At 41.6% G+C, this 23,131-nt stretch overlaps 1 protein-coding gene and 1 pseudogene across 6 annotated transcripts in view; one reads left to right on the plus strand and one right to left on the minus strand.

The window, feature by feature from the left end:
- Positions 1–23,131, plus strand: part of SPTLC2 (serine palmitoyltransferase long chain base subunit 2) — a 116,336-nt gene that overhangs the window by 16,674 nt on the left and 76,531 nt on the right. For 5 of the 6 annotated variants that reach the window (XM_060127154.1, XM_060127336.1, XM_060127425.1 and 2 more), the window contains exons 2-4: positions 10,134–10,328; positions 20,394–20,548; positions 22,496–22,644. In XM_060127154.1, coding sequence (XP_059983137.1) covers positions 10,134–10,328; positions 20,394–20,548; positions 22,496–22,644 — 499 coding nt within the window. Of the gene's footprint in view, positions 1–6,212; positions 6,291–10,133; positions 10,329–20,393; positions 20,549–22,495; positions 22,645–23,131 lie in introns of all 6 variants that reach the window. The other variant, XM_060127254.1, reaches the window with a different exon arrangement.
- Positions 607–3,543, minus strand: LOC132519875 (protein transport protein Sec24C-like; annotated as a pseudogene).

The following is a 23,131-nucleotide window of genomic DNA, read 5'->3' on the forward strand; positions in this document are numbered from 1 at the left end:
CCAAATCCTCCAGCACCAAATCATATACAGTGAACTGAGAAACTCCATTCATTATGACAGGATTAGTTAGAAAAAGGAGGGTAAAGTGAGGGAATAGGGGCACCTTCCAACAGCAGGATGTGATAGAGTGGTAGGATACTTGAGCCCAGAAAAAAGGTGTCTCCTTATTCTTCCCTCTTCCTCCGAAGAGACTGAGGTCAACTTACATAACTTATAAGATATGGAACTGTCCCAATTTCTCTGCTGTCCTGGGGTATCTTCTGGAAGCTGGCCTGGACCCTATGCTGTTTACCCACTTACTATAGCTTGGTAGCTGCCAAATCTCCTTGTGCATATGACAGACAGGGTCCACGTCGGATCCTCCCCCGCCCAGGCTCTTGTCTTCTACTGGGACGTGTTTGTGTGCATATGACAGACAGGGTCCACGTCGGATTCTCCCCCGCCCAGGCTCTTGTCTTCTACTGGGAAGTGTTTGTGTGCATATGACAGACAGGGTCCACGTCGGATTCTCCCCCGCTCAGGCTCTTGTCTTCTACTGGGAAGTGTTTGTGTGCATATGACAGACAGGGTCCACGTCGGATTCTCCCCCGCCCAGGCTCTTGTCTTCTACTGGGAAGTGTTTGTGTGCATATGACAGACAGGGTCCACGTCGGATCCTCCCCCGCCCAGGCTCTTGTCTTCTACTGGGAAGTGTTTGAACAGCATCTCCAGCTTGTCCTCTTATTTCACCATGATAAGCTTCAGGTACCGTCATCTCTGTGCCCTCAAACTATCAATGAGGCCTCGCACCTTGGACAGCAGATTATCCAGAACTGGCAGAATGCTCCAGCCACTGGTGATCTGACTGAAGGAGGAGACGCCGAAGAGCCTCTGGACAACACCCTGCTGGACACTTGTTCCACGCAGAGGAAGAGGTTGAGCCTATTCTCCAGCAAATATTGGGTTGGCCAGAAAGTTTGTTCAAGTTTTTCCATAAGATGTTATGAAAAACGAACGAACTTTTTGGCCAACCCAATATATATCCCCGTTGTTTAGATGCTCTTCAGATGCCCGAACTGCCTGTGGTTCAGTGGTATTCTCAATGGGGAGACTTGGTTAATGGTAGGAGCTGAGGATAGAAGAAGACGTTGGTCTCAGCCATGTCCGTGGAGGTAACTAGCTGTCGGACACAGGCACGGTCATCAGTAGTGACTTCAGCTCCAGGCTGCAGGACGTCACTCTTCAACAGAGAGTTCAGGTAAACTGGGAGTAGCTTCATGTACTCAAGAAGGATCAACTGTCCCACAGAGCAGGGGCTGGCACAGTTCTTTCTGTAACAGGCCAAGATCTGGACACACTGAGTGATGAGAGTGTCACAAATAATTTTCACAGGGCTGTTCAGGAGGCCCCGGTATGCAGACTTGGCCATGTAGTTGATGAGCACGTCAGTCTCACAGTTTCAGTACAGATCAGCCAGCTGGATGCAGCAGTTGAGGGCCAGGTTGTGGATGCGGAGCCATCACTGCCCTGCGCAGCTGGTGTAGAGCAGGGCACACTGCAGGAGGGCTCCACTCTCTTCATTGAGCCGGTCGTCGTGCTTGAACTCCACAGTCACCGTCTCGTCCCCATCCAGCCCAGCCAGCTCCACATCTTTTGTGTTGCTCATGTAGAAAGCCCCAAAGAAATCTACAGCACGGATACCAGTGCTTGTGGGGACCCTCTTTACAGCATCAAAGCCAGTGACCTTCTGTACATTCTGACCAGGTCACTAAGGAACTATTCCTGGTCATTCTCCACCTGAAAGCAAGCATATTTATGGACAGAGCCACCACTTAGCTGGGGTATGACAGAGAGCATGGCCACTTCCACATACTGGCTGGGGAAGAGGAAGAGGTCTACACAGCAGCTTTGGGCCACACACTCTTTGGCCAGTGTCTGACAGGCACCTGTCTGAGGCTGTAACAGAGTCTCCTCCTTGTCTGTGTTGATCAACTTCCTGTCGTCTCTGTTCTTCAGTTTCCCTGGGACCTCTGCGATGGGCAGGGAGGTGTGGAACAGAAATAGCTTCCCTGCACACTCAGCAGCCTTCAGAGCCTCCACGCCAGCCTGGATAACAGGAGCAAATACTGTCTCCGTCTCCCTTGTGTCTGCAAACGTTTCTGGAATCTGATCCAATAAGCCGGTGATGACTGCCCGAGACTCATTGACGTTGACCAGGAAGCCATCCAGCAGTGGCACAAACATATCACCCACATCAGATACAACCATCATCTGTGGCTGGGCCAGTGAGCTCTTCACATTGTAGAAGCAGAGCACCTTACTATAGGTGACAAAGCCAACGTGAATTGCTGACTTTTCTGCTCTGCCCTCCCTAGGCAGAAAGTCTAACAGTGACTTGAGCTCCTCACAGAGGAGCCTAACAAGACCACTCCTGATGCCATTGTAGGAGACATCAGTCATGAAGATAAGGCAGGAGGGCTGGGGAACTTACTGTTCTTGCAGCAATCTACAGTGGCCAAGAATTCATAAGAGCCCAGGGATAGCTCAGGACGGTCATAAGCATCCACACATTTGCCATTACGATCCGGATGTTGAAAATACTGGGGGGGAACATCGTTGATACAGCTGCAAAAGCAGCACTGGAAACGCCTCCCTCCCTCAATGAACTGCATGAAGGGGCACATGTATGCTTTGCAGCGATTGCAGCACGAAGGACCAGGTTCCCAGTGGTCAGCAATATATGGTGAAGCCTCCTCTTGGGGCAGGCTTGCCAGCAACTTGATGACAGCTGCCAGGGGCTCCTGAGCCTGCTAGACACTTCAGATGTGCAAGGGATATTATAGGATGTGCATCGGATATATCGGGGGCTTGCATTTCCTTGGTCTCTCACCAGGAAGTTGGTGTTGACTAAGGGTGGCACCTGGCCCCATACACCAGCAACCATTGGCTCTGAACCCTGGTTGTTCCTGTCATCCTCAGCAACCTGAATAGGGCTCGGGATGGCATCAGGGTACAGGCGCTTAGGAGGCAATAGTTGAGGTGTTTCTGGCTGGCTGCCCAAAGTGTCTGCTCCTGGGTAGGGACTTCCATAATTGGGCTGAGGGCCCTGGGCTGGTCCAAAGGAACCATTTTGTTGCAACTGGTAGCCTGGCTGCTGGGAGGAGTGCATAGGTGGTGGTGGTCCTGGGAGCCCAGTCATTTGGGTGCCAGAGGGCAGAGCTTGAGGAGGTGAGGACACATGGTTGGGCTCGCTCCCTGGGGGCCCCCCCAAACTCTGTGCAGGCAGGAGTGGGCCAGTCATCAGAGGCATTCAAGGACCCCCTGAAGCTGGGATATGAAGCTGGAGGCCTGTGGTGGGACAGATTGCTGGGAAGGCTGGGCCCCAGGATGACCCTGGGCCTGGCTAAGGGGAGAGGCCTGGCCCTGAGGGTAGGAGCCATGCAGACCGGTGTTAGGGAAACTTCCTGAGGTTGAGGCAAGTGGTGTTGGCGGACCATAGGCTAGACCCAGAGCGGGAGGCGCTGGGGCCACAGCACCACTGATCTGCATTCTGGCCAGCTGAGCAGTCACCTTTGTACTTGTCAGGGGAGGGCCATGGGGCTGAAGCACAGCTGGCTGGCGGACCACGGGAGCCAGTGGGACTAATCCAAATGGCTGAGACCTAGGGAGCCTCTGCATCTGAACAGTGGAGCTTGGCCCATTCTGTACCTCTCCTTGGCCAAACTGGCCATATGCTGTCTGGCCTCAAGGGCCCTGTGCTGTTGAGGCTGGAGGTGCCCCTGGAGAAGGTGGGACTCTTGAAACACCTGGGGGAGGGGTTTGCCCATAGCCTGGCACTGGGCCACTGAAGGCTCCACAGGGGGTGGGGCTGTGGGTCCTGGTTGCCCACCACAGCCAGATTGATGACACCCTGGGTGGACAGGCTGAGGCTCCCCAAATGGCAGCACAGGTGGGGCTGACTGACTTGGTTCCACCCGGCTCCAGATCCAGGTTCGACTTCATTCCTAATGTCAAGGCTCCCAGGCTCCACTTCCAGTTCCCTTAAAATCTTGTATTAAGGCTTCCCTGGTGGCGCAGTGGTTGACAGTCCGCCTGCCGATGCAGGGGACACGGGTTCGTGCCCTGGTCCGGGAAGATCCCACATGCTGCGGAGCGGCTGGGCCCGTGAGCCATGGCCGCTGAGCCTGTGTGTCCGGAGCCTGTGTTCCGCAACGGGAGAGGCCACAACAGTGAGAGGCCCGCGTTACCGCAAAAAAAAAAAAAAATCTTATATTAAATAGTCTATTACTTGCCCTTTAGTTTGTGATTTTTCTACTGTGAAAAGTTAGTCTTGTTTAACGGTTATGCGCATATTCTCTGTAGTTAGATGAGCTTAGCAGACAGATACTGTCTGAATTTTGATTTGAGGCATTTTATTGCCCTTTTTAAAAAAAATACTAGTTCTGACTTTTTTTCTCTTTTGGCTCTATCTTCATGGGTATTATTGAGAACCTGGGAAGAGGTTAGTTATAGCGAGCAATTAGAATCTGATGTCCCTTAATATAGGGAAGTAAGTACTTAGGATTTTGAACCAGGTATCCCTTATCCTAGATAAGACAGTCAACAATATTCCAAATGCACAAAATTGACAAAGTGGGGAGCCATTTTTTAAAATTTGCTAAAGACGTAAAAGTTTGCAGGCTATGCCAACATATAAAAACCTGTTCAGTAAGTGCAGAAAAGAAGTTCTAAGAATTTTAACATAGAGTCTGTATCTGTTAAATTTCTTTCAGTTGATAGCAACTGACTCCAGCTAAACAAAAAGGTGATTTGTTGCAAGGATGATAGGTATACAACAAAAGAAAAGGAAAAAGTAGGGAGGAATTGATGAACAACTCAGAAAAGGTAAAATGGCAGGAAATAACACAGCGCTTGACACCTTGGCAACAGGAGTTTATGGACCTTTTCTCCAGGACGTTGGCAGTCCAGTGTCCTTCAGACTCCTTCCCCACTGAAATTTTAAATCCCCACGAGAGAGGGTTGTTGGGTTCATTTTGGCATAGGTGCCTACTGCTGTGCCAGTCAGTTATGACCCAGGAAATCGGTCATATTGCACAGATGTGACCACCAGGGACCCACCCCTGGTATAAGGGAGTATTCCCAGAGAAGGGAGACTGATGCAAACTGGGTTGCCTTTCCAGTTCATGTCAACTACAAAGCCAGAGAGGAGGGCACGGTGTTACAGGCCTAGAACATGTTAGAGGTGGAATATAGCTCAGAAAAAGACGTGGAATTTGTGGCAGAACTGCACTGGTACGCCAATCTCCTATTACATCCGTCTGTCATACCTTGATGCTTATCTAGAGATAGGGAAGTGCTACAGAGCTGTGAGTGGCAAGTGAAAATAATAACTCCTGTGCAGAACATCACTGCCCAGAGTGCACAGGATGACACTGACTGAAATCCTGCAGTGCATATATACTTGGAGGTCTGCATTTTTGAGTTTTCAGTAGGAATATGGTAATGTCAGAATATAGGTTTGTTTCACAGCTGGCTTTGGAAGCACTCCTTAGTCCATTCCATATGAGTTACTTACCAACAGAAATTCGGGAACTTATCCTGATTGCAAGATAAAATGTGGACTCCCTACTTTTCAAAATTTGCCTGCCAAGAAAATGAAGACACTTCTGGAAATATATGTTCAGAGTGTGGCACAGCTTGTGTGATGGGCATGAAGCTCCAAACTATTTTCTCTAGTATGAGTGGTAGGCAGTAGTGAGAGGCTAGTATATTTTCAGTAAAATTCCAATAAAGAACCATTTCAGCAGAACTTATTTTAAGGAACAACACAGCGTATCACTGGAAATGAATAGGGTTCATTTAAAGGAAAAGACATAACAGTCCTTTGATTGCTGATGCATAATGGGTGGTTCATATTGGACATTAATTTTTAAAATAATGTCCCAAGCTGTCTACCAGTTGGGCAGGTTCTGTTGTGATAGGCAGGTTCTGTCATCCTGCTGTCACATTAAGCGGGAATGTGTTTATTTGCTTTAAAAAATCATGCTTATGTGATTTTGTATCTATGTCAGGAATGTAAGCTTCTGTTTTCCAATAATTACTTCCCCAAAATTGCATAGTTACTTTGTGTCCTTTCATGGGATTCTCGAAACCTCTGCTCAGGATTATTCCTTCTAAGTCATTTTACAGAGTAATGAAAACCCCCCTTTTTTTTTTCTTTTCTGAAACTAAAGAGAGAATACAATACATTTTCCAGGACTTTCTTTTGCTGCAAAGGACACTCTTAGGACGATTGGCGGAATCTAAATAAAGTACGTATTAGTATTCTAGCAATTTCCTGATTTTGATAATTGTTCTATAGTTATGTAAAAGAATATCTTTGTTTTTAGAAATATGCACTGAAGTATTAAAAGATAAAGGTACAGTATAACTGCAACTGACTCACAAATGGTTCATGAAGAAATTCTCCATCATTCTGTCTCTCTCTGCACACACACACACACACACACACACATACACACTCACACTTATTTTTTCCTGAACCAATTGAGGGTAGGATATGTGCATTATGTCTCTTTACCTCTGTCTTAGTTCAGGCTGCTATAACAAAATACCATAGATGGGGTGGCTTAAACAACAGATATTTATTTCTCACGATTCTGGAGGCTGGTAAGTCCAAGATCAGAGGTGCTGGCAGGTTCAGTTCTTTGCGAGAACCCTCTTCCTGGCTTGTAGACAGCCACTTTCTCATAGTATGCTTACATGGCCTTTCCTCAGTGGAGATCTCTGTCTTCTCTTCTTATTAGAGCACTAATCACATTGAGAGGGTCCCACCCTCATCACCTAAACGTAATTATCTCTCAAAGGCCCAACCTTCAAATACCTTCACACTGGGGGTTTAGGGCTTTAACATATAAATGGGGTTAGAGACACAAACACTCAGCCTCTAACATTCTGCCCTTGGCCCTCCTAAAAGTCATGTTTTATGGTGTGTGCTTAGTCGACTTTAAAAAAATTTCTTCCTTTGCCTTTTTTTTTTTCCTTCTTCATTTTCTAGAAAAAATATTGCTGTTCAGGCAAATGTGTCTTGGTATTCATTGGTGTTCTTAAACTTCTCTTGAATAATAATACAGAGTGTCACACTCGTGTCTGCTTAATGTGAAATTTTTTGACCTGGAGGGAGTGATATGCTAATATTTTTCTTGATTGCCTTGTCGACAGTGTAATTCTCAAGTTAGAGTGACTGAAAGGCCTCTTAAGAGCCCTCTTGCATGGTGAATCCGGAATATGAAATATTCTGTAAGGGTTTGTAGCCTGTGTTTGTTTAGAGTGAACTTGATCTCCAGTCCAGTTGAGACTAGAAGGTATCAGATATGGGTTCTAGAAATGTTCTAATATTAATTGTATAATCATCATAAGTTAACCCCTTCTGTGACAGAGCAAAGAGCATAATGTGTATTTTCATTTACAAATACTTGTTGAGCTCCTATAAGGTGCCACTTTCTGTAATACTAATAGTAATAAAAGGAAACGTTATTATTTTTCCTTTTTTTTTTTGGCCAGTCCATGCAGCTTGCAGGATCTTAGTTCCCCAACCAGGGATCAAACCCATGCCCTTGGCAGTGAAAGCTCGGAGTCTAACCACTGGACTGCCAGGGAGTTCCCAAAAGGAAACATTATTGAGTACTTATTATTTGTTAGCACTTAATAAATACTATCCTGAGTGCTAGTTGTGCAGTGAACAAAATAAGCCTGGTGCTTTCCCTTATAGAATATTATACACGTATAAGATGGTAATACCATTATTTTTATTTGAATCATGTCAGAGATAGCATTTAGCATCTGAATTTGAAGATCAAGTAATTTTGTTTTCTCTAAGACTTTTTCACCTATCAGAAGTTTGCATGTCAGTTGGTCTGTCCATTCTGACTCTGTGAATGATCATAGTGAACTGTGCTTTGAGGCCACATTGTAAAAGTTACTTCATAGTTGAATCTCAGTTCCTTAAAATGCATTTAATTTTATTAAGTGAGGCTATGATAGAATCACACAATATTTAAAAGCAAACTAATGATTTAACTTTCTCCTTCCTAGTCAGTCCAACCAACTGTATAAATATACTTGGTCTTGCTGGTTTGGGTGTGTCTGAAATAAAGGTGGATCTCTTTTTAAAGAGATCCACCCACAGCATTCCTGGCATATAAATCTGCCACACATTTGTTAGAGACTTAGGAGCTCTGAAAATTGCCTTACTTTTTACTAGTATGTTCAGTTGAGAGAAAATAGTGTAAACAATTTCAGAGTAACAGTGAGTTGGGTACTGGTGTGTTCTTATGGCAAAGTATTTTTAGATATAGTTTTTTAAAAAGATAATCAGGGGCTTCCCTGGAGGCACAGTGGTTAAGAATCCGCTTGCCAGTGCAGGGGACATGGGTTCAAGCCCTGGTCCGGGAAAATCCCACATTCCACAGAGCAGCTAAGCCCATGTGGCACAACTACTGAGCCTGCACCCTAGAGCCCGTGAGCCACAACTACTGAGCCCACATGCCACAGCTACTGAAGCCCGCATACTTAGAGCCCGCGCTCGGCAACAAGAGAAGCCACCGCGATGAGAAGGCCGCACACCGCAGGGAAGACCCAGTGCAGCCCAAAATAAATAAATAAAATAAATAAATTTATTAAAAAACAAGATAATCAGAATGTTATTTTTCTTGTGTTTTAAGTGCTCTTGATTTTGCTTTTTCCAGGTTAATTGCTTGCTTACATGTTATTACTAATTTTTAAACAATTTTCTATATTCAGATATTGGTTCATTTTTAGCTATTCTGTTCTAAACACATTACAACTTTGCTCCTGCATGAAAGTTTAAGCAGTAAATGTTAGCACAGAATTCCACCACTGGGGAAGAGATTGATGAAGACCTAAGTCAGTTTTATGAATAGTTTTCAGAGGTTCTTTAGGCCATCAAATTGAATCATTACCAACAGATTTCATGTATCATGCCTATCCAAGTGTCTTTCCTTTGTCAGATACAGTAATTTGTTTCCAAACTGTTCTAACTTGTAGCATTCTAGTAGCTTTCCCAAACTAATATTTAGCTCTTCGATCAGGTTGCCTGAGAGGCCAAGAAAGAATCTTTTATTCCTTTCGAATTCTTCTTAACTCTAGTACAGTGCTCAGTAGAAAATATGTTCCTGGTAAATTGTGACTGACCATCCTCACAGCAATGTGTTGTTTCAGAGTTAAGATTAAAGTTGACGCAGAAACTACTTTAGTGGAATTTTTCTGTAAAACAACATTTCCATTAAAATTGACCAAAGAGTAAACAGCTTTCAGCTATGAGATCTAAGTACAGTACCTTGGTGTTTGTATGTTAAAATTTGGATATCCCTAAAGAGGAAAGTAGGGATAATCTTATGTTTGGAAAAGGTCACTTGGTCAAGATGAAGGAGGACAGAATGATTTCAGGACTGTTAGTGATCACTCTAACAGTTTTTCCCCTTGTGTTGGATTTCACTTTCTTCCTGCGTTATACAGTGCTGGATCACTTAATGTAAGCGTTTTATTTTTGTGAATAATTTATTTGTGTTACCACTGACAACAAAGCTAGTATAAACTATGTGTTTCCATAGATGCCTAGTGCTAATAATTATTTGAAATGCTGTGGCTCGGTGGCTTTAAGAATATTTAGCAGTAAAACATTTACAAATATTTTATTTTATTCTAAAACTGAATTTACTTTCGATTATTTGTAAGCTAATATACTATTTTCAGGATAGGCTTTCTCTTTGTTTTATATTTTTTATTTTCTTCATTAGGACAAAGAAAATTATGCATTCTCTAAGCATAGCATTTTAGGATCTCTTGCGTAAAATCAAGTGATAGAAATCAGTGTTAAGCGTTGTTCTTACACAGTCCTTCTCCCCTTGCTTTTCTTTGCTGTTCATCTGAAGTATGTATAACTTAAAACTTATTTCCACAGAAAAAAATTAGGCCCCGCTTAGAACTTAGCAGATGTTTGGTAGTGGTGGTGGTGGGGGGTTGACAATTACTTAGAGAATTCTGAAGGTATGCAAATCTGTAAGGACTCAGATTTTAAGTAGCACTCTTTTTGTTACCATGACTGAAAGAAACATTTTAAACCTCCCTTTTAGATACATCATGTTACACAAAATGGAGGACTATATAAAAGACCGTTTAATGAAGGTTTTGAAGAGACGCCAATGCTGGTTGCTGTGCTTACTTATGTGGGGTATGGTGTCCTCACTCTCTTTGGATATCTTCGAGATTTCTTAAGGCATTGGAGAATTGAAAAGTGTCACCATGCAACAGAAAGAGAAGAACAAAAGGTAATTGTTAGTCTTTGATTCTGTAAATGGAAGCCTCTTATCTTGCGGTTTTCACTCATTTTTTTCTTTAGATATTTGGGTATACATTAAAATAAAAAATATTCTAGATGCAGTTAAATGAAAACACTCCACAAGGGAAGCTAAAAACAAGGGTAAAGCCATGGAGAAACCAAAGCATTTAACATGTTTTAATTTAATCATCACAAAAATCTATTCTTATTTTATGGACAAGAAAGCTAAAGTTCCCAGGTTAAGTAACATTTCCCAAGATGCCTAATGTCAGAGCTGGTATGTGGACACAGTTCTGTGAAGAGCCAGAAGCCATGTCCTTTCTGTTCACAATACCATACTGTATCCCAAGTTGTGTCTACAGTCTTCTGGAAAGATTGTGTTCTTCAGAACTCATGTTGTGTTTTCACATAGGCACATTACACATACATGTCTGGTTCATAGATCGCCTCTTCTCCACAAAAAAACAAGCCCTGAAGCAGAATTTGGCTGAGCTACTCTGTTTCTGTGGAAAACTATCTTGTTTTAGTAATGGTAAACAGATGATACTGATTGTCTCTGGGGAGGAGGACGGCATTCACCTCACTTCACTTTTCTCTGCATACTCCTTTATGCCTCTAGAGTTTTGTACAGTATACATGTATTATCTACTCTTTAAAAAAAATAGTTGTAAGTCAACTGTACTCCAATAAGATTAAAGAAAATAAAACAACCTAATTTGTCCTGGACTAAGGAACACTATGTTCTTTCCCAAACCAAAATATTTCTTTATGGGCATTTTTTTTAATGCTTTAAATTTTATTATTTAAAATGATAAAAGATTTTCTTTATCCCATAATAAAGTTTTTTTCTCATTAAAAAAATAAATTAGAGTGAAAAATGCCTGATTTTATGAAAAACAAACTTGTTTGTTCTTGGCATGTGAAGTATAGAGAGGGTTGTCCTCTAGCCCAGGGAATGCACTAGATTAGAGAAGGGATTCAGAAGTTAGAAATTTTTTGTCTATCATACGTCTCACTTTCATGGGACATTAGAGGAGAGAGGCAGATGTGGTGGCATTAAGATCAACACTGAGAGGGGAGCCAGTAAACACTGGGAATGGATGATGGAGACATGGGAAGGGGGAGAAAGCACCAAGAAACATGGGAAAGGAAAGGACCTCATCATCTACTAGGAAGCCAAAACCAATCAGCATAGAGATTGAGGATCCTGAAGCTGGGAGAACTGAGGATCCAGGCGTTCTTCTCTCATCTCATCCATTCTGCACCCTTCGCAGCCCTGGTACCACAAGTTGGCCCTCTTTCTCATTGCCCTGAAATGCCTACAAGTTCATTTCATTAAGAAGGTATGTTTTGGATAACTAATAAGAACCTGCTGTGTATATATTAAAAAAAAAAGATATTTTTTTGCTAAAACAAGCAAAGCCCTGCATTCAGAACTTGGTCCAGTAGGCGAAACTAATTTTCATCATTGAAAAAAAATTAAATTTCTTTGATTCACTTTTTTCTACCCCTGTACATCCCAAACAGATTTCCTGGTAGGGTGCGTCCACAATATGTTGATTTTTTTACATCCCTTAGGTATGGCCTACTTGCTATAGGTTACTAGCTTACTATGTACTTACTGTGTTGTACAGTATTACAATGATTTGTGTACAAACCAACATCTTCCTGCTAGACTGAGGTGATGGTGGCTGTGACTGATGGGGGCTAAAGTTTTATTCATATATTCAAACTAGAAAGTCTTTATATACAGGGACCTCTCATAGTGTCTAAACACTATAGAGACCTAATAATTGACATGTAGAGATGGGGGTGGCGGGGAGTGCTGACTGTGGTGTAGACAGCGTTCCTGCTGAGGGGATAGAAGTGTATGCAAAGGCATGAGGAATGTTTGGGAGAACCTGGAAAGTGAATGTATGAGAAATTGTGTTTTGAATGTTTGGTAGGCAATGAGGAGTCATGGGCATTTTTGAGCAGGGGAGTGACTGGAGAGTTTGCACAGCTGGTGCTGTCTCAAAGTGTGATGAACGAATGAGTGAACCGATGGGGATGCATCTGAATTATTTTGTGAATGAGGACATTATCTTTGGAACTTTTTCATGTCTCTAGAGGGTAAATTGACTGTTTAAGTATTGGGGCTGCCTGTGTGTACTTAACTTTGTGTAAAAGAATTGGAGGGGTCTTCCCTGGTGGCACAGTGGTTAAGAATCTGCCCGCCACATGAATGGGTAAAGAAGATGTGGCATATATATACAATGGAATATTACTCAGCCATAAAAAGAAACGACATTGAGTTATTTGTAGTGAAGTGGATAGACCAAGAGTCTGTCATACAGAGTGAAGTAAGTCAGAAAGAGAAAAACAAATACGTATGCTAACACATACATATGGAATATATATTTTAAAAATGTACTGATGAACCTAGTTGCAGGGCAGGAATAAAGATGTAGACATAGAAAATGGACTTGAGGACATGGGGTGGGAGGACGAAGCTGGGGCGAAGTGAGAGTAGCATCCACATATATACACTACCGAATGTAAAATAGTTGGCTGGTGGGAAGCAGCAGCATAGCACAAGGAGATCGGCACGGTGCTTTGAGATGACCTAGAGGGGTGGGATAGGGAAGGTGGGAGGGAGGCTCAGGAGGGAGGGGATGTGGGGACATGTGTATGCACGTGACTGATTCGCTTTGTTGTGCAACAGAGGCTAGCACAGTATTGTGAAACAATTATACTCCAATAAAGATCTATTTTAAAGAAAAAAAAAAAGAAGAAGAATCCTCCTGCCAATGCAGGGAACACGGGTTTGATCCCTGGTCCAGGAAGATCCCACATGCTGTGGAGCAACTAAGCCCGTGCGCCACAACTACTGAGCCTGCGCTCTAGAGCCCTCGGGCCACAACTACTGAGCCTATGTGCCACAACTACTGAAGCCCATGCGCCTAGAGCCCATGCTCTGCAACGAAGAGTAGCCCCGCTTGCCGCTACTAGAGAAAAGACAGCATGCAGTAACGAAGACCCAACACAGCCAAAAATAAATTACTTAAATAAAGTAAATTAAAAAAAAAAAAGAATTGGAACACGTGGATTTTCTTCTTAAGTAGTTTCTAATTTTGTTGAGGGAACATAAACACTTCAAAATTATGGGCCTTTGCAAAGCACTATGCAGGTAAATAGTACTTGAATTGTATGCAGATGTAGAACAAAAAAGTAAACTGAGTAGCATAGAGTTAATCAGGAAATAATTCTTTTTTTAAAAAATTAATTAATTTTAATTTTTGGCTGTGTTGGGTCTTTGTTGCTGCGTGCGAGCTTTCTCTAGTTGCAGCGAGTGGGAGCTACTCTTTGTTGTGGTACGTGGGCTTCTCATTGCAGTGGTTTCTCTTGTTGTGGAGCACGGGCTCCAGGTTTACGGGCTTCAGTAGTTGTGACACACGGGCTCAGTAGTTGTGGCTCTTGGGTTCTAGAGCACAGGCTCAGTAGTTGTGGCGCACGGGCTTAGTTGCTCCGTGCCATATGGGATCTTCCTGGACTAGGGCTCAAACCTGTGTCCCCTGCATTAGCAGGTGGATTCTTAACCACTGTGCCACCAGGGAAGTCCCCAGGAAATAATTCTTGAAAGAAGTAATAGGAGGAAATATGTAGGATGGAGGGGGACATTTGCCTCTAGAGTTTGTTTAGGGGAGGACTGTACTAGTTTATTCAAATTCATTTTAGTAGGATTTTCACAGAAGATAATATTAGCAGTTAAAACAGCGGAATTCTGCCATTTTCTTATAAAAATTCAGCTATGAGAAGGGAGGGAAGGCTCATTTAGCGTTATGGCAGATTGTGTTTGTTTTCTGATGCTGGTTTAGATGTAGTGAGAGGGATAGGCCAGTTTTTAAGTGTTACACTGGGAAGAGGTGAGGGAAAGTGCTTGCTTAGCATCATAAAATGCAAATATAATGTTGCTACTTTCTCATTTCTCTGAGTGAGTAGTGTTCATAACCACATCCTTATTTTCTCCCTCATTCCATTATAAAAGAGAGCCTGTTTAAACTAATTATACAAGTTCTTCATATGTTGCTTTGGGTAGAAATGAACCACATGGTCATGCTAATAAAGATGAGTTAGCATAAATGTGTTCTATTTTATATAAATTGCTAAAATTATTGGAATTCTTTACTGCTTGATCTTCTGTTATTGGTGGTGTTTTGGATAAAAATGTTTTCTCTCAGTCTGGTTTCTTTTTTGTGTGAGGTGAGGCTAGTAGTTCAGAAACATGTATGTGATAGGTATAGTAAAAGCTTGAATTAATAAAAATGTTCTAGTATCTAGATAGGAAATACCTAGAAATCTAAGGAGTAAATTGTGGTAGATAGTTACCACACACTTACTAAACTTTAACATTTGCCTCTACAGTTCATGATCATATATTCAGAAATGGGAGGGATAGGATACTGGGAAGGGACATTATATGTCTATATCTTGATATATTTTAATTTTCAAGATACAAAAGAATTAAAATACATTAATTCAAATTCCTGGAAGGATTTATTCTTGACCTCCTTCAAAAAGTAGCTTACTAAGAATATTCTGATAATTGTCACTTTAGCAGTATCTTTGGAAACAATGAGTATAGTTGCTTGATATATTAAGCTGGGGGATTATCAATTGGTTTGTCTTTTTTAGTTCTGTGGGTTTAAAAAGAGCTCTACTTTCCATAGTTTTGTGGTAAGTGTGGATCCCAGGACAGCAGTCAAGCAGTCACCTTTTTTCGGGCCGCACTGTGCCACTTGCAGGATCTTAGTTCCCCGACCAGGGGTCCAATCCATGCCCCCTGCAGTGGAAGCACAGAGTCCTAACCCCCGGACTGCCAGGGAATTCCCTACTTAATTTTTTTTTAAATAGCTTTATTGAGATATAATTTATGTACCATAAAGTTCACCTGTTTAAAATGTACAGCTGAATGATTTTTATTACTATTTACAGAAAGTATACAGCCAACACCATAAGCTAATTTTATAACGTTTTCATTATCTGAAGAAGAAACCCCATACCCATTAACAATCACCCCTTCCTCCTGCACCTCATGCTAGGCAACCACTAATCTACTTTCTGTCTCTAGGCATTTCATATAAATGGGATCATACAGTGTGTGATCTTTTGTGTCTGGCTTCTATCACTTGGAATGTTTTTGAGGTTCATCTATGTTGTGGTATATTTTGGTAATTCATTTTTTTTATTGCTGAATCATATTCCATTGTATAGAGCAGTCATCTATTTCGTCTTGGGATTTCTCACTGAAAAGCTATATCCAAAATAAACCTTTTTAAAGAGTTTTATTGTACACTATTACTGTGTGTGTGAATGTGTGTGTGTGTGAATGTGTGCTTCTTTGTGTGCTTGCACATACACACATGCTGGCTGTAGGCCGACCATAGGAAAGGGGTGGGAGGGCCAATAGTCCAGTGGTCTTAACGTGCTTTGAATGCCGTAGAAAGTGATTTCAGATTGACTTAGTAGCAGCACAGAATGGGAGGCATTGTGGCTAGGGTTAGGAGCATAGACTCTGGGATTAAAAGACCTGGATCAGTTCCTGGCTCTGCTTCTGGCCAGGTCTCTAGGTGGGAAAGCCATTTTGCCTTTCTGAAAATGGGAGTAATAGCTTCTGTAAGAGAGTTCAGGGATACTTAAGAGAAAAAATGTGTGAAGCCCTTGGCAACACATATCATAAGTGCTCAGTAATTGGGAGCTCCTGTTTCTATTGATGTGATTATTCATCATCTTTATCCTCATCATATAAAAGTATCTGGGCATGCACCTGTGTTGGCCTGAATTGTCTTAACGAACATGGCCAATTTTTATAAAGTCAACTTCTGAAAGTGGTAGCACCCAACCTTTTTCCCCTGTGATTTTTTTTTGAAATTAGCTTTCAGAACTCATTTATGTGCAGAGGTTAACATGGTGCCTAAATATGTAAATACCAGAATAATACTTGCGTTACTGAACCAGGTCTGTTTGCCCAAGATGCCGCAAGCCGAACACTGAGACTCGGGTTGGTTTACAGCCAAGAGTTTATTCATAAGGCAGCCAAGCGAGGAGATGGAAGAACAAGTCTCAGGTCCACCTCCCTGAAGGCAAGGAGGTTGGGGTATTTATGGGATAAGCAAGAGTGGTCTTAGGCATAGAGAAAGGTGATTAAAGGCAGAGAAAAGGTGAGGTAATCCTTGTTCTGCACAGGCACATTTGGGTTACATGCTTCTTCATATTCAAACTAGAGTCGCTTAGCTTGGTCTGAGGGTAGAGTTTTCTGGCCCTCTGATGTTAAAAGGCCATTTACTGAACATCTGCGCAGCCCCAGGTTTAGGGTCAGTGGTCCCATGCAGCCCCCAGCCAGCTTACACTGGGCAGGAGCAGACTCCAAGTTCCTTTAAAACAACTGGGGCTGTGTGAAAGCTGGGAGGGCCTGCAGTTATAGAAGAGGCAAAAAGAAAGAAAGAAAAAAACTAAGGCGAACTTAATCAATGAAAGCAGTTTACGAGCAAAGGGTTTTTAACAAGCTGTTCCCTTATCTGTTGTTCTGTAAGACAAGTTCAAGACTTTCTCTTAGTTATCAACTTCTGTTAACTCTTTGGGGCACAATTTCACTTGTCAGGATCATCCTATACTTTTCCAGAAGGTTCACAGTCCCATATCTACAATCAAAACTCTAAAATATCTGAAAACCAAAAGTTTTTTTTAACACATTTGGTGGTAAAACCTGACCTGAACAGATGTGTTGCTCTTTACAGCTCTTTTTTATCCCACTTGGTATGAACAATCATAGCTTTCCTGCAGATATATTAAAGTGTTGGGTTTTGGGGTGCTGCAGATCCCACTGGTTATATATTAATAGATTACCCTGTGATCTTAAGGCCTGTATAGACAGTAGAATAGGTGCCTATTTATTTTAAACAATATATAGGATGTTTTCTACAAGACTTACCTCAAATAGGCTTAAATAATAAAGGATATTTATTGGGTAATTAAGATGACCCCAGACTACCTTGGGTAAGGTCTTTACTGATCCCTAATTAACAAATCCATGAATTTCAATTTTACCTTTCAGGCCAGTAGTAGAAGTCACTTAACTTGTGAGTACCTCAAGCCCAACAATCCAAGGTGGTCTCAGCTAGGTTTTATTTCTGCTTATCATGGATATGTGCTGGTGTATGGGGTTTGTAAAGATCTTCAGAGGTGTCCATGAGGAGGGTATCCGTAAGGCTGTTTGAACTTGACTCTATCATTGCCACTCACCTACCAGTTAGGCTGTCTCTGGGCAAGCCTCCCTCTACAGTACTTGTTATATTGTGTTGTAACTTTATCTGTGTGCCTCTCCACTACATTAAGAGATCCTTCAGTGTGTAGAGGTTGTGTCTTACTCATTTTTATCCCTAGTGCCTTGCTTAAGTGCCTGGAAAGTACTGCTCAGTAAATGTTGGTTCAGTGCCTGAACAAATGAGTATTAGGTTGGCCCTGACTAAAGTCATTTCACAGTGACTAAACTGAGGAGGAAGAAGAGGGGGAGGGGGATGTGGAGCAGGCTGGGGTGTGGGGTGTCATTGTTTGCAGAGAGAACTCTCCTGTCCTTAATGTATCCCAAGTCTAGCAATGAATCAAACATATATAGAGTGTCCAATAAAAGATTTGAAAGAATGAATGAAAAGTCCTCTAGTTTACCCCTAGTCCTAAAATATTTAAAGTGTAAAGTGTATATGTTTTTAGAAACAGACGTTCTTATTGCCTAGAACTAGAACCTCAAATCGTGGTCCCCTTCCATCCCCTTTCTTACTTCATCGCAAGGCTGCAGCGAGTTTGGTTAGCATCCCTTCAGATCTCTACCGAACCTTCTAACTGCAGTCAAAGCTGCTACCCGGGCCACAAGTCCCTGTCTTCTACCATCTGTCTCACCTGCTTTGGGTCTCAAACATCCCTCACTGTGACAACTTCCTCACTGTGCAAGCCTGTTCCCTTCTCAGGGACTTAGTCGTTCTCTCCTTGTAAGGAGAGGCAGAGCTCCCTGATCTTGGCGGTCTCTCTGTTCAGATCAGAGCCCATCCCTGCCCTCCTAACCTCAGACAGCTCTGTCACAGGTTACCCAAAGCTCACCTCATTCTGGTCTGCAGCCCTTTTCTCTTTGGGGTTTAGTAACCCTTCTGGTAGATAGGACCGGACTCTAAGTTTTTTCTGATATTTATATACTAAAAGCAAAAAATACTGCGTTTTGTCGCTAATAAAAACTTGTCCATGATGAAGTATTTCTCTCAAGTATTTGAGTTAATACCTTTAAGATTGATGTGCAGTTTTAGGAAGTTGTAAAGAAATGAGATCAAGAAGAGTTAGTACTGTTTACCCATTGAGAAGGACTGGAGACTGGTTTTTTGTTTTTTCCTTTGTGAAATAAATGCATGGTGAATAATAGTTAAAGGAAAGTCCTTAATTAGAATTTGGGTGTCTCTGTTCCAGTTTTAATTGATCCAGTATGTTGAAAGAAAAGACTATCAAACGGGACATAGTATTTAAGTAATAAATTTCCAATTGTGACAGACACATTATTTATGGATATTTTCTCTTTAGGAAATGTAAATGTTAGAACCAGTTGCAGGAGAGATGGTATCAGCTACCACAAATTCCTGAGTTCTTCGTGACTCTGCTTAGCTTTATTTAAGGAGATTCTTATCTACTGTGAGGCTTATTTAGTAGGCACTTCTAGAGTCCAATGTCAGAGAAGGTTAATTTTAAACTTTTATGTAGAGCCTTCTTTAGCAATGAAAATCTTTTACAGAATAAGGCTTAAACTTTTAATGTTTTTGACTAGCTTATTTAAAAGATGAATTTAGATTGGCACCAAGCCAGATCTGAGGGCTAGAAGCTCAGTGATTTGCTGGCTATCATAAAGCTGTAGTACAGTTTTCTTTTTGTTTGGTTTACTCTTTACCTTCAAGTAGACCTCGTGTGGTCTGGTCACTGTGTTCTGAGCAGAACATTGTGCATTAATTAAAGCTCCACTGTGACTTAATTTTTACAGACTTAAATTTTAGCATAACTTATTTTCAGGGAGGAAGGGTGAGCTTTAAATCCCTGATCATGAAAATTCATTTTGAGATTTTTTTTTTTTAATTATTTTTTGGCTGCACCGGGTCTTCATTGCTGCGTGCGGTCTTTTTCTAGTTGAGGCAAGTGGGGGCTACTCTTCCTTGCGGTGCGCGGGCTTCTCATTGTGGTGGCTTCTCCTGTTGCGGAGCACGGGCTCTAGGTGTGTGGGCTTCAGTAGTTGTGGTTCATGGGCTCTAGAGCGCAGGCTCAGTAGTTGTGGCGCACGGGCTTAGTTGCTCCGCAGTATGTGGGATCTTCTCGGACCAGGGATTGAACCCGTGTCCCCTGCATTGGCAGGCAGATTCTTAACCACTGCGCCACCAGGGAAGTCCCATTTTGAGATTTTTAAAAAATGCCCATCCAAGGAAAGAAACCTCAAGTAGCTGTCTTTCTATAACCTACCTTTTAGTGTTTCTTGTTTATAATTTTTCTTTGGATTTGTTTCATTTTGATCCTTGAAAATATGCAGAGGATGAAATCTTAATGTTGGAATTATTTTTCTTGGTTGAAACTGGAATTATAGGGGTTTTTATGGCATTTCCCCTAATATATTACTGGTGGGGGTGGGGCAGAAGAGCCATGTTTTTAAGGTTTTTAGGAAAGAAAACCATTTAATGACAGAATTGTACAAACCAGGTTTATTTTTATGAGGCCTGCTTTACTAAGTTAAATTCTTTGGCTCTACTTTCAAGCTGTCAGATAGTTACTTGCAACCATTTCTTATAGCTCAATGGTCAAAGCTAAGTGAATTTTACCTGATTGAGTTGTTTAAAAATAACATAAGGAATTGATGCCTTTCCAATGTTTTCCATATCAATTAATTCTGTATAATTGACGTCTTAGTCTAAAGTGCTTTTGCATTACAGAAAGGGAAGTTGCAAAACTTTCAAAGGAACTCAGTTTAATTTATAGTATTTTCACCATTTTTTGGCAGGACTTTGTGTCATTGTATCAGGATTTCGAAAACTTCTATACAAGGAACCTCTACATGAGGATTAGAGACAACTGGAATCGGCCCATCTGCAGTGTGCCTGGGGCCAGGGTGGACATCATGGAGAGACAGTCTCATGATTACAACTGGTCGTTCAAGTGAGTCTCAGTTGGGAAATTGTTTCTTGACAACAAAAAAAGAATTTCTTCACTTCAGAAGATGTTGTATTGCAATTTGAATATTCGGTCAAAATAGGAGTGGAAGCTGAGAGTACAATACAGCATGATTAGTTTCCTTTCATATTGTTCATTGTTACTGAGATTTTTAAAAAAAAAATAAATTTATGTATTTATTTAATTTTGGCTGCGTTGGGTCTTCGATGTTGCACGCGGGCTTTCTCTGGTTGCGGTGAGCGGTGGCTACTCTTTGTTGCGGTGTGCAGGCTTCTCACTGTGGTGGCTTCTCTTGTTGCGGAGCATGGGCTCTAGGTGGCTTCAGTAGTTGTGGCGTGAGGGCTCAGTAGTTGTGGCTCACGGGCTCTAGAGTGCAGGCTCAGTAGTTGTGGTGCACGGGCTTAGTTGCTCCGCGTCATGTGGAATCTTCCCGGACCAGGGCTTGAACCCGTGTCCCCTGCATTGGCAGGTGGATTCTTAACCACTGTGCCACCAGGAAAGTCCTGAGATTTTTTAAATGCATTTTGCTACTATGTTTGTCACTGTGTTGGATTATAGTTGAAAACAAAATTTGACTTATTAAAAAAACTCACACAAAGAAAAAACATCCTTTCTCTTATGCCATTTACCAGAATCAGTTATCTGAATTTATTTATGGATATTTTGATTTCTCAAATGATTCAAGGAGTATTTTTACTTAAATGGATTGAATTGTTTAGAAAACTTTTTATATTCGTAAGATTTTGTTTTGTTTATATTGTACATGGTTGTATGGTCATTATTTTAAAAAAAAGACAAGTAATACAAATAAACTGAAGGTCCCCTATGACAGCTAACCACTATCCTTTTGCAAATCCACTTCGCCACAAATCCTCACTTCCCAGAGGTGACCATTGTTATCAGTTTATTGTATATTATTCCTCAATATGTTTTCTGTGGCGTGTATATATATGTATATTGTACTACTGGGGTTGCACACAGGTAGTTTTTGATTTACAAAAATAGGATCATACTATGGAAATTATTTTATATCTCGCTTTTTTTACTTGCTAACATACCGGTAACAGCATCCTTCCTGTGTACGTTCACAGCAGGCTCACTATTTGTAGTGGCTGCTTAGTGTTCTACAGTATAGATACATATAATGTAGAGTAGATTGGGCTACGCCATCCTGTGTTAAAAACCCCCAAAACCTCAGCGTTGAGACAGAAGCAGTTTATTTCTTGTCCCTACTTCATGTCCATCTTAGATCGGTGGAGCCTCTGAACCATGTTGTCCTCACTCGGGGTCCCAGGCTGACTGAGCTTCCACCATGTGGAAAGTCACTGGTCTGTGTGCCTGGGAAAGGGACACAGTAGACAAATTGTGTAGTGACTCTTAAAGGATCCTTAAGCGTATATCCTTTTATATGTGTGTAGGAATTGCTGAGTCAAAGATATGTATATCTTTTAATAGAGAAGTACTGTCAAACTGCCCTCCAAAGAAAGGTACTGACTGATATTCTTATCTACAGCGTATGAGAGTGTCCTGGCCAACACTGGATGTAGTCAGTTTTTATTTTTATTTATTTATTTTAAAAAATTTAAAAAAATGTTTTTTGGCTTTGCCTCATGGCTTGCAGGATCTTAGTTCCCTGACCAGGGATTGAACCAGGGCCACAGAAGTGAAAGCGCCAAGTTCTAACCATTGGACTGCCAGGGAATTCCCATGATATGGTCAGTTTTTAAACATCCCTATTGATAAGTAAAAACTGGTATTTTGTTTTAACTTCCGTCTTCCTAATTGGTAGTGAGTTTGAGTTGCTTTTCATCTAGACCATATTCTCTCTACTTCCTATAGATGGTGCTTCCTTTTGTATTATCAATAAGTTTATTATCACATGTATTTGATTTGCTTTTGAGTTTCATGAACTTTTATGCTATTGAAATACAGGTACACAGGGAATGTAATTAAAGATGTTATAAACATGGGTTCCTACAACTATCTTGGGTTTGCACGGAATACTGGACCATGTCAAGAGGCGGCTGCCAAAGTCCTGGAGGAATATGGAGTTGGAGTGTGCAGCACTCGGCAGGAAATTGGTAAGTGTAGGCTCTGTTTGGCCAGCTGATGTTCTTATTCTTAACTTTTTTACTCAGGAGGGAATAATACTGAGATAGAGCTAGAATACTGTATAGAGCATCCAAATACATACTTTCCCATGTAGTTCAGATCAGGTAAAAAGAATGCTTTATTTTTCTGAAGTGATGGATGATTTTAATGCTTTCAGTGTGTTTTGAGATATATTTATCTTTTCCATTGTGTTACACTTACAGAACATCTCTAGAGAAGTTCCATTAAGTATTTGTTTCATTTATAACTTAAATGTTGACTTTATTGGCTTTTGCAAATGATAGTGATTGAGAGTACTACTTACTAGTACTGAGCTCATGGGCATATGAGCATTAATCTGCTTCCATACTGGTAAATTGGGGCTAATAATAATTCCTACACTATAGAGGTGTTTCAAGAATTAAAGAAGCTAATTCATGTAAAGTGCTTGTAACATGGTAAACCCTCAATAAACAT

Source organism: Lagenorhynchus albirostris, chromosome 1, assembly GCF_949774975.1.
Source record: "Lagenorhynchus albirostris chromosome 1, mLagAlb1.1, whole genome shotgun sequence".
Taxonomy (NCBI): Eukaryota; Metazoa; Chordata; class Mammalia; order Artiodactyla; family Delphinidae; genus Lagenorhynchus; species Lagenorhynchus albirostris.